This window comes from Herpailurus yagouaroundi, unplaced genomic scaffold (genome assembly GCF_014898765.1).
Source record: "Herpailurus yagouaroundi ecotype Mexico unplaced genomic scaffold, PumYag 201, whole genome shotgun sequence".
NCBI lineage: Eukaryota > Metazoa > Chordata > Mammalia > Carnivora > Felidae > Herpailurus > Herpailurus yagouaroundi.
In genome coordinates this window covers 6546386-6558887 of record NW_024412432.1, presented here as the reverse complement: position 1 = coordinate 6558887, position 12502 = coordinate 6546386, and the positions used below count along the sequence as shown (strand labels likewise).

The 12502-nt window shown below is 38.0% G+C and overlaps 1 protein-coding gene across 3 annotated transcripts in view; it reads right to left on the bottom strand.

Annotated features, from left to right (window-relative positions):
* KIF27 (kinesin family member 27) overlaps positions 1–12502 on the bottom strand; it is a 92903-nt gene that overhangs the window by 53241 nt on the left and 27160 nt on the right. For all 3 annotated transcript variants that reach the window (XM_040450292.1, XM_040450291.1, XM_040450293.1), the window contains exons 5-6: positions 11858–12001; positions 2066–2272 (exon numbers count right to left, since the gene is read on the bottom strand). In XM_040450292.1, coding sequence (XP_040306226.1) covers positions 2066–2272; positions 11858–12001 — 351 coding nt within the window. The remainder of the gene's footprint in view (positions 1–2065; positions 2273–11857; positions 12002–12502) is intronic.

The following is a 12502-nucleotide window of genomic DNA, read 5'->3' as shown; positions in this document are numbered from 1 at the left end:
CAGAGCTCTATCTCCTCACAGAGTGTATGTGTGTGTGAATGTCTAGTAAAAAGAAGAAAGAGAGACTGAGAGGGAATAAATATGTACAACTTTTGTAATCAGGGGAAAACAAATGTTCTTTAAAAAAAATAAAAGAGGGGCGCGTGAGTGACTCAGTTGGTTAAGTGTCTGACTTCAGCTCAGGTCATGACCTCACGGTTTGTGAGTTCAGTCCCGCATCAGGCTCTGTGCTGACAGATAGCTAAGAGCCTGGATGGAGCCTGCTTCGGATTCTGTGTCTCCCTCTCTCTCTGCCCTTCCCCACTCATGCTCTGTCTCTGTCTCTCAAAAGTAAATAAACATTAAAAAATTTTTTTTTAAATAAAAAATAAAAGAATAAACAGAAAATTTATCCACATTACTAGCCAAGAGTTAATAAATCGCTTAAATACAGAAGACGATATATAATTATTAAGTTGAAATCATAGTTATCAAATTTGAATCCTGCAAACATTTACCTTTCATCCCATATGTTCTATGAAAATTTACTGTGTATTCACCCATAAAGAAAACATCAGGGGCGCCTGGGTGGCGCAGTCGGTTAAGCGTCCGACTTCAGCCAGGTCACGATCTCGCGGTCCGTGAGTTCGAGCCCCGCGTCAGGCTCTGGGCTGATGGCTCAGAGCCTGGAGCCTGTTTCCGATTCTGTGTCTCCCTCTCTCTCTGCCCCTCCCTCGTTCATGCTCTGTCTCTCTCTGTCCCAAAAATAAATAAACATTGAAAAAAAAAATTTTTTTTAAAAAGAAAACATCAATAACTCAGGGGCACCCGGGTGGCTCAGTCGGTTAAGCGGCTGACTTCAACTCAGGTCATGGTCTCACAGTTCATAACTTCAAGCCCCGCGTCAGGCTCTGTGCTAACAGCTCAGAGCCTGGAGCCTGCTTCAGATTCTGTCTCCCCTCTCTCTCTGCCCCTCCCCCGCTCGTGCTCTCTGTCTCTCAAAACTGAATAAATGTTAACAAAAAATTTTTAAAAAGAAAATGTCAGTAACTCTACAAAGGAAAACTGAAATTAATAAGAACAGTCATTTAAATTTTAAAACTCAACCACTCAGAGCTAAAAACCACACAGGTAAGGATAGCACCTGTCTTACTCTGAAGCACGGAGCCTGGGACACAGTAACGCACCCCATAGGCGTGTGTTGAAGACACAGTGTACCAGGCAGTTTTAGCATCACTATCTTATGTAAATCCTCCACACACACCCATGTTTCCCCCAGTCTGACAGATAAGGAACCGGGGGCCCACGTGGGTTTAGGCACACGTACAGGTCTATACAAAGAGCTTGTGTTCACACCCAAGCCTACCTGGCTACAAAGCCTATGACGCTTCCCATATTTCTTACCCCTTTAATGGTAACCATCACATGGCCTTCAGATCCTTTCCAGTCATAAAATTAATAAATAGACACCAAAATTCATGAATCTGCTACTTAGTCTTCTCCACTAGAGATTTCCATTCCAGTAGAGATTCCTTGATTTTTCATGAGAAATCTGTGTACATAGATTTACCACCCACACACATATTTATAAGTAAAAATTAAAATGAAACTTCATATTGATCTCCACACAGTCTTGATTATGTCAGCTTGGCAAGACTGGATAATAGATAAATATCATTTTGAAAATAATAAAACAGACCAAATAAATCAAACTAAGCACCCTCCAATCTCATCTCAACTTGGTGTGGTTAAAGACAGAAAAAAAATTAATGAAGATATCAGACTAAAACATGAAAATATGAAAATATGATGGCATCTGAAAATATGATGACAAAGGATAGCTTTTTCTCCTTGGTGAATAGAGACATCACCTTCAACTATTCCTTCCAAATAAAACTATATATTCTCCTATTTATTCATTTTTTGTTAAAAATAAGCATGACTGAAAGCAAGAATATACATAAAAGTCCATGAAACCAAACAGAAAAAGAGAAGGTGCTGAGACTGTACAAATATCCTGTGATATTATACATATTTTTTACGTATCAAAACCAAAACCAGAAAGAAATCAATGTTTAGACATTACCTTCCTGGAATCTGATCTGGCTGGGATATAAATATAATGCCCCAAACGAGTATCAAACGGTACGGTACATGGCCTCTTTCCAGGTGTCCTGGTGTCTGGCCTGTCTCCACAAGTTTCCGTAGCTGAAGATGTCATTGACGGATTAAGTCTTGCTAGTTCTTCACTCAGTTGATCCACAAGAAGTTGTTGTTCTATTATTTTTTCATTCTTTGTAAAAGAGAGATGAACATTTTTAAAATAGAGAACCCCAGTAAGTGTGTAATGATTAAAAATAAATTGTACATTGCCCGAACTCATGACTACCTTAACAGAACCATAAAACCTCACTGCTCCACAGACTAGCCTTCTGGTGTTCACCAGACGGTTCCGAGTGATAAAAACTTTTGAATAGTAAGCAGTGACAAAGAGAGACTGAAGAATTAAATACTCAAAGTAAATGCCCCATACATTTTGATTGGTTTGCCAACCTGAAGCATTCTGATTGGCTGATCTCTCTAAATGTTTGGCCTTCCTGAGTGAAATCCAAGCAGTAACAGGAAGGAAGAAAGTTGAAAAGGGGAGAAAGAACTACAAATGGCAGAGGTGGCTGCAAAGGAGACTAACTGGTAACAGGTGCAGTGAAGTGAAAGCCTTTACTCAGGGCAAAAGAAAGCCTAAAGCACAAAGAGATAAAAGATAGGTAGCTGGTAGTCCTGGGGGGAAAAAGAACTGGAAAGCAAAGGCTGAACAAATTGTGTCAGGAGTGTGTGTGTGTGTGTGTGTGTGTGTGTGTGTTAGCTTTCTATGTATCCTCTAGAGAAACTTTGTCAACTACACCCAATCCAGAAAGCTCTAACATCAATCTCTGTTTTATCAGCACAAAATTATGTAAACAAGAAACTGTCATTCATCTTAATACTTCACACATACTACACTGTTAAATAGGGAAAAAAACCCTAAAGTTTTACAGTGCTCATGCTAAGCTATAAGAAAGCAACCTTATTAAAAATTCATATATTCAGATAATTAAAATATATGCCAATGGCATAGAAGTTGAGGCAGGGGGTGTGATATGGAGTTTTTACACTGTCTGGGAAAGGGTGAAAATACCAATAATATTAGACTTTATTAAATCAAGAGTGCATGGTACACTCTCTAGGGTAACCACCAATAACTGAAAGAGTAAAAGTACAACACCTAAGCTAATGAAGTAAAAATAGAAAAATTTAAAAAACACAATTAATCCAAAAGAAGATAAGGAGAGAAAAAGGAACGCAGAGCAGTTAGGATAAGTAAAAACCACAATGGTGGGATTAGAACCACAATATGAAAGGAATTATGTTAAATTCAGAAATGAACTAAGTAATCCAATTAAAAGATTACAATATGTCAGGGGATTGTAAAATTATCTAACTTGCTGCTTCCAAGAAACACAACTAAAATAGACCCACGAAGATTAAAAATAAGGTAGAAAAGAGACACCAGGTAATGTTAATCAAAAGAAAGCTGGTAGAGCTATGTGAATACCTAAGTAGACTTTAAGGCAAAAGCCACTGGAAGAGGTAAAAAATATTAAAAAAGTCAATTCACCAGAATGATGTAACAGTCATCATTTCTGTGTACTTAATAACACAGCTTCAATATGTATAATGCAAAAATTGTTAGTACTGGGGAGCCGGGATGGCTTAGTTGGTTAAGCGTCTGATCTCACAGTTTGTGAGTTCAAGCCTTCCGGCCAGCTCTGTGCTGAAAGCTCAGAGCCTGCTTCAGATTCTCTGTCTCCCTCTCTCTCTCTCTCTCTCTCTCTCTCTCCTCCCTTGCTTGTGCTAAGATAAATAAATAAACAATAAAAAAAGTTGTTAGTACTTCATGGAATCATACAATCCAAAATTGTAGCAAAAGATTGTAACATGACTCTAAATTACTGATATAACAAAAAGACCCAAAAATGAATAAAAATATAGATACGATTAACAAGATTACCACCACCCAATAATTACAGAATACATATTCCTTTCCAGTACATCTGTAATACCTACAAAAATTGGCCTTATGCTAAGCCATGACACAAGTTTCTTTTTTTTTTTTTTAAGGTTTATTTATTTTTGAGACAGAGAGAGACAGAGCATGAACGGGGGCAGGGCAGAGAGAGAGGGAGACACAGAACGGGAAGCAGGCTCCAGGCTCCGAGCCATCAGCCCAGAGCCCGACGCAGGGCTCGAACTCACAGAGTGCGAGATCGTGACCTGAGCCGAAGTCAGACGTTCAACCGACTGAGCCACCCAGGCGCCCCTGCAAGTTTCAATACGTTCAAAGGACTGAAATCATATGGACCACAATGTAATTAAGCCAAAAACTCATAAAAAGAAATCCTCCATGTGTTGGATATAAAGTAACTTATTACCCATGAGTCAGATAAGTCATAGTAAATATAAGGAAATATTTTGAGCAGGTAAACTTAGGAGGAAATCTGTAACTTAAATGCACATATTATAAAAGAAGAAAAGCTAAAAATCAATGAACTAAGAATCCTTCTAAAGAATTTAGGAAGATTACCAGCAATGAAAGTGAATCAGTAATCAAAAAACTCCCAAGAAACAAAAAGTCCAGGACCAGACAGCTTCACAGGTGAATTCTACCAAACACTTAAAGAATAATTCTTCTCAAACTATTCCAAAAAATACAAGAGGAAGGAAAACTTCCAAATTCACTCTATGAGGCCCAGCATTACCCTGATCCTAAATCAGATAAAGACACCACAAAAAGAGAAAACTACAGTCCAATATCCTTCATGAATATAGATGCAAAAATCCTCAACAAAATACTAGCAAACCAAATCCAACAATACATTTAAAAAAATCCTTCAGCACAATCAAATGTGATTTATTCCTGGGATGCAAGGGTGATTCAATATTCACAGTCAATGTGATATATCACATCAATAAGAGAAAGGATAAAAACCAAATGGTCATTTGAACAGATGCAGAAAAAGCATTTGACAAAGTACAATATCCATTCATGAGAGAAACCTTCAACAAAGTAGGTTTAGAGGGAACATGCCAAAACATAATCAAGAACTTCTATGAAAAATCCACAGAGAACATCAATGGGAAAAACTGAGAGCTTTTCCTCAAAGGTTAGGAACAAAACAAGAATATCCACTCTTACCACTATTTTTTTAAGTTTATTTATTTATTTTGAGAGAGAATGAGAGGAAGACAGCAAGGGAGAGAGGGGCAGACAGAGAGGGAGAAAGAGAATCCCAAGCAGGCTCTGCACTGTCAGCATGGAGCCCGATGTGAGGCTTGAACTCACAAACTGTGAGATCATAACCTGAGCTGAAATCAAGAGTTGGACACTCAATCAACTGAGCCACCCAGGCACCCACCACTTTTAAAAAAATATTTATTTATTTTGAGAAAGAGAGAGGTAGAGAGAGGGGGGACAGAGAGAATCTCAAGCAGGCTCCCATCAGCACAGAGCCAGATGCGGGGCTTGATCTCATAAACTGTGAGATCGTGACCTGAGATGAAACCAAGAGTTGGATGCTTAACTGACTGAGCCACCCAGGTGCCCCTCACTCTTACCACTTTTATGTACTGGAAGTCCTAGCCACAGCAATCAGACAACAAAAAGAAATAAAAGGTATCCAAATTGGTAAGGAAGAAGTAAAACTCTATTTGCAGAGGACATGACACTATATATAGAAAATCCTAAAGACTCCACCAAAAAGCTGCTAGAACGGATCAATGAATTCAGTAGTCACAAGATACAAAATCAAAGTTCAGAAATCTGTCTCATTCCTCTACACTAATTATGAAGCAGCAGAAAGAAAATTAAATAACCCCATTTACGACTGCACCAAAAATAATAAAATATTTAGGAAGAAACTTAACCAAAGAGGTGGAAGACTTGTATAGGTGAAAACTATAAAATATTGATGAAAGTAATTGAAGACACACAAAGAAATGGAAAGACACTCCATGCTTATGGATTGGAAGAATACTGTGAAAATGTCTATACTACTCAAAGCAATCTACACATAGAACGCAATCCCTATCAAGATAGCAACAGGATTTTTACAATTTCTATGGGACCATAAAAGACCCTGAACAGCCCGAGCAATCTTCAAAAAGAAAAATAAAACTGGAGGCATCTCAATTCCCAAGTTATATCACAAAGCTGCAGCAATTAAAACAGTATGGTACTGGCACAAAAATGGACACATAGATCCACAGAACAGAACAGAAACCCCAGAAAAAAAGCCACAATTATATGGTCAATTAATCTTCAACAAAGGAGGATAGAGTATGCATGAAAAAGACAGTCTCTTTGACAAATAGTGTTAGGAACACTGGAGAGCTACGTGCAAAAGAATGAACCTGGGCCTCTTTCTTTCATACACAAAAATAAATTAAAAATGGACTGAGAGCTTAAACGTGAGACTGGAAACCATAAAAATCTTTGAAGAGAGCATAAGCAGTAATCTCTCTGACACTGGCCATTAGCAACTTCTTACTAGGTATGTCTCCTGGGGCAAGGAAACAAAAGCAAAAATAAACTATTGGGACCACATCAAAATAAAAAGGTTCTGTACAGTGAAGGACATAATCGATGAAACTAAAAGGTAAACCTACTGGATGGGAGAAGATATTTGCAAATGATATACTCGATAAAGGATTAGTATCCAAAATATGTAAAGAACTGATACAACTCAACAACCCAAAAAACAAATAATCCAATTTAAAAATGTGCAGAAGTCACAAACAGACATTTCTTCAAAGAAGACATCCAGATGGCCAACAGACACAGGAAAATTTGCTCAACATCTCTCATCATCAGGGAAATGTAAATCAAAACTACAATGAGATACCACCTCACACCTGTCAGAATGGCTAAAATCAACAACACAAGAAACAGCAGGTGTTAGGGAGATGTGGAGAAAAAGGAAACTTCTTACACTAATGGTGGGAATGCAAACTGGTGCAGCCACTGTGGAAAATAGTATGGAGGTTCCTCAAAACATTAAAAATAAAACTACCCTAGGATCCAGTAATCACACTACTGAGTATTTATCTCCAAAGTACAAAAACGTTAATTCAAAGGGATACATACACCCTTATGTTTATAGCAGTATTATTTTTTTAATGTATTATTTGTTTGTTTTGTTCAAACGCAAGTTAGTTTCTTCAGGTGTAGAACTTAGTGATTCATCACTTACATATAACACCCAGTGCTTATGCCAACAAGTGCCCTCCTTAATGCCCATCAACCATTTAGCCCATTCCCCCAACCCAACACCCCATCAGCAACCTTCAGTTTGCTCTCTGTATTTAAGAGTCTCTTACGGTTTGACTCCCTTTCTGTTTTTATCTTATTTTTCCTTCCCTTCCCCTGTTTGTTTTGTTTCTTAAATTCCACATATGAGTGAAATCATATATTTACCTTTCTCTATTTTGCTTTGCATAATACATTCTAGTTCCATCCACATTGTTGCAAATGGCAAAATTTCATTCTGACTGCTGAATAATATTCCATGGTGTCTGTGTGTGTGTGTGTGTGTGTGTGTGTGTATTTGTATAATTTGGCTATTGTTGATAGTGATAGCAGCATTATTTACAATAGCCAAGAAATGGAAGCAGCCTAAGTGTCCACCAATAGATGAATGGATAAAGATGTGGCATTTACACATATAGCATATATATACACATCATACATATATAATGTGTATATATATGAATATTATTCAGCCATAAAAAAGAATGAAATCCTGTCTTTTGCAAGGACAAAAATGGATCCAGAGACTATAAATGCCAAATGACATAAGTCAGAGAAATACAAATATTATATTATTTCACTCATATGTGAAATTTAAGCAAAGGAAATTTTAAAAAGAGAAAGACAAACCAAGAAACACTCTTTGCTATAAAGGACAAACTGATGGTTACCAGAGGGGTGGTGGGTGGGGAGATGGGTGAAATAGGTGAAGGGAATTAAGAGTACACTTACCATAATGAGCACTGAGTAATGTATAGAATTGTTGAATCACTATATTGTACACCATACAACACTGTATGTAAATTACACTGGGATTAGAATTTAAAACTTAAAAAAAAAAATGAAACTTTTATCAGCAAAACTAAAAGGCAACTGACAGAATGGGAGAAGATATTTGCAAATGACATATCAGATAAAGCGTTACTATCCAAACTCTATAAAGAACTTATCAAACTCAACACCCAAAAAACAAATAATCCAGTGAAGAAATGGGCAAAAGACATGAATAGACACTTCTCCAAGGAAGACATCCAGATGGCCAACCGACACATGAAAAAATACTCAACATCACTCATCATCAAGGAAATACAAATCAAAACTACAATGAGATACCACCTCACACCTATCAGAATGGCTAACATTAACAACTCAGGCAAAGACAGATGTTGGCAAGGATGCGGAGAAAGAGGATCTCTTTTGCATTGTTGGTGGGAATGCAAGCTGGCGCAGCCACTCTGGAAAATAGTATGGAGGTTCCTCAAAAAACTAAAAATAGAACTACCCTCCGACCCAGCAATTGCACTACCAGGCATTTATCCATAGGGATACAGGTGGGCTGTTTCGAAGGGACACATGCACCCCCATGTTCATAGCAGCACTATCAAAATAGCCAAAGTATGGAAAGAGCCCAAATGTCCATCGATGGATGAATGGATAAAGAAGGTGTGGTATATATATACAATGGAGTATTACTCGGCAATCAAAAAGAATGAAATCTTGCCATTTGCAACTACGTGGATGGAACTGGAGGGTATTATGGTAAGTGAAAGTAGTCAGTCAGAGAAAGACAAATATCATATGACTTCATTCATATGAGTACTTTAAGAGATAAAACATGAACATAAGGGAAGGGAAACAAAAATAATATAAAAATAGGGAGGGGAACAAAACAGAAGAGACTCATAAATATGGAGAACAAACAGAGGGTTACTGGAGGGGGTATGGGAGAGGGGATGGGCTAACTGGGGAAGGGGCACTAAGAGTCTATTCCTGAAATCATTGTTGCACTGTATGCTAACTAATTTGGATATAAATTTAAAAAACAAAATTAAAAAAAAACCTGAAACTTTCAGAGAAATAAAAAAATTAACAACAAACATTGATAAGCATGTGGAACAAGAGGCATACTCATACAGTACTGGTGTGAGTGTAAACTGGGAAAAGAGTGTGATATTATTTGTTAAAGTTGAAAATTCGCCTTCCCTATGACCTACCACTCCAACTTCCAGGAACAAATCCAAAACAAATGTATGTGCGTGTGCACCAACAGACAACTATGAGAAAATGTCCATCCCAGTAAGGACTGAGTAATGTACAGAATTGTTGAATCACTATATTAGACACCTCAAACTAATACAACATTGTTAATTATACCAGAATTAAGAAAAAAAAAGAGAGTACCTAGCTGGTTCAGTCAGTAGAGCACACGGCTCTTGTTCAATGAGTTCAAGCCCCACTTTGGGTGCAGAGATTACTTAAAAAATAAAATCTTAAAAAAAAAAAACAAAGAAAATAAAATACAATGTCCATCACCAAAAAACATTCATTAAGAGTAGAAGAGAAACATAAATTGCCATATATTCATACAATGAAATCCTATATGTCTATAAACCTAAACAGGCTACAGTTACACACATGATAGGTGAATCAGGAAAAAAAAAAAAAAACTTTCAATAAAGGCAACTAGATACTGAAGAATATATGTACTGAATGATTAAATTTCTTAAAATTCCAACAAGTAAACTGTAGTGTTCAAGGATATAGAGTAAAACCACAAAGCAAACCAAGGAAAGCAATACTATCAAGTGAGGAAAGCGGCTCTCTCTGATCAGGACCAACTAAGGACTTCTAAGGGGCAGAGAGCTATTTTTTGACAGTTTACTATTTACCAGCTGGTTACCCAGCTGCTGCTCTCTTTGTGATACAACACTGCATGGTACATTGTGTTTTGTTTATGTTTTATGTTTTTAAACTATTATAGAATGAGAAGAGTTAAAAAAAGGAAACAAAAATGAAATGTCAAAATCAAAATCTAGGGGCGCCTGGGTGGCGCAGTCGGTTAAGCGTCCGACTTCAGCCAGGTCACGATCTCGCGCTCCGTGAGTTCGAGCCCCGCATCAGGCTCTGGGCTGATGGCTCGGAGCCTGGAGCCTGTTTCCGATTCTGTGTCTCCCTCTCTCTCTGCCCCTCCCCCGTTCATGCTCTGTCTCTCTCTGTCCCAAAAATAATCAACGTTAAAAAAAAAAATTAAAAAAAAAAAAATCAAAATCTAACTTGTGCTGGATCAGGTTATTCCCCCCTGATAGGAACCTAAAGGCTTTAAATGAAATTAACTGTTTGGGGCTGTGGGAAGTGCCCCACCACGGATTGGGGTGGGGGTGTTCACAGCCGAGAAGTATAATATTTAGGGACATTAGGGAAGCTAAGATAGAAAAGTAGAAAGTTTAACCAAGGTTAAAGAGCAAACCACTGATAAGAGTATAAAAGGATTATCTAATAAATTTTAAAGTATGTGTTTACTTACCAACTCTTAACAACATCATGTTGCCTATTACCTTGGCAAACAGCAGAATGGAAAAACATGGAGAAAAGGTAACTGTAATATGTTATGCAAATTAAGTTGTGTATCACCTTCATATTTGTGAAAGTCAGGCTAACAATAAAAATGTTTTCTCCTCGGGGCGCCTGGTGGCGCAGTCGGTTAAGCGCCCGACTTCAGCCAGGTCACGATCTCGCGATCCGGGAGTTCGAGCCCCGCGTCTGGCTCTGGGCTGGTGGCTTGGAGCCTGGAGCCTGTTTCCGATTCTGTGTCTCCCTCTCTCTCTGCCCCTCCCCTGTTCATGCTCTGTCTCTCTCTGTCCCAAAAATAAATAAAAACGTTGAAAAAAAAATTAAAAAAAAAAAAATGTTTTCTCCTCGGGGGGCCTGGGTGGCACAGTCAGTTAAGCATCTGACATCGGCTCAGGTCATGATCTTGCAGTCCGTGGGGTCAAGCCCCACATAGGGCTCTGTGCTGACAGCTCAGAGCCTGGAACCTGCTTTGGATTCTGTGTCTCCCTCTCTCTCTGCCCCACCCCCACTCATGATCTCTCTCTCTCTCTCTCTCTCTCTGTCTCTCAAAGATAAATAAACATTAAAAAAAATTTTTTTTAAATAACTGGGATGAGGGGCACCTGGGTGGCTCAGTCGGTTGAGTGTCCAACTTCGGCTCAGGTCAAGATCTCGCGGTCCGTGAGTTCGAGCCCTGTGTCAGGCTCTGTGCTGACCACTCAGAGCCTGGAGCCTGTTTCGGATTCTGTGTCTCCCTCTCTCTCTGACCCTCCCCCGTTCATGCTCCGTCTCTCTCTGTCTCAAAAATAAATAAACATTAAAAAAAAATTTTTTTTAAATAACTGGGATGAAATATCTCCTTTAAAAAATAAAATTAATAAAATAAAATAATAAAAATACAATACAATACAATACAATACAATAAAATACAATAAAATGCTATTCTGGGGCGGCTGGTGGCTCAGTCAATTAAGCATCTGACTCTTGATTTTGGCCCATGGTTCGTGACATCAAGCCCCACATCAGGCTCTGCACTAAAAGCGTGGAGCCTGCTTGGGATTCTCTCTCTCCCTCTCTCTCTGGCCCTCCCCTGCTCTCTTTCATTGTCTCTCTCTCTCTCTCAAATAAATAAACTTAAAATGCTATTCTTTTAGCCAAGTACTATTCAACTAAATCTACAGCACTAGATAGGTCAAGAAACTCTACCTGCAATCTATTGACGTTTTGTGCTTCTTTCAAAGATACCACGTGTCCTTTGTTTTCCTGGACCATCATTTGTACTTGATTCTTCAGTTCCTTCACCTGCAATTCCTTCTGATTAAATACAACTTCATCAGCAGCCAGTGCACACTGGGAGGACGGAAAGAAAGCACAAGAGATTCACCACAGAAAGTACTCCAGACAGCCCAGAAAATACCACAAAAACTGGGATTTCATGATGGTTTGACAATGTCTCTCGAAATTTTTCTCATCCTATTCATTTTCAATTTTTTTTGTATTCTGTAGAAGAAAGGCAGAAACAGTTCGAGGACCTGTCATTGCTATAACCTAAGAATTAATTACCATAAAGATACAAAGACTTTCCTGGTTTTTATTTCCTGAATTTTAAAACAAAAACAGTCACTTGATTTCTAGACTACACTCAGGAGGAGTTATTTTTACAAGTTTGCTAGAATTGCCATGAGATTTTTTTTTTTTTTTTTTTTTTTGCCATGAGACTTTTAAATGTGGGTTTTTAAAAATCAAAGAGGTCACATTTTCCAAACTGACCTATAGAGTTAAGAACACATTTGGATCTTTTAAATAAAGAATATTTGGTAATTCAAAAAAAATTATTTTTAATGTTTATTT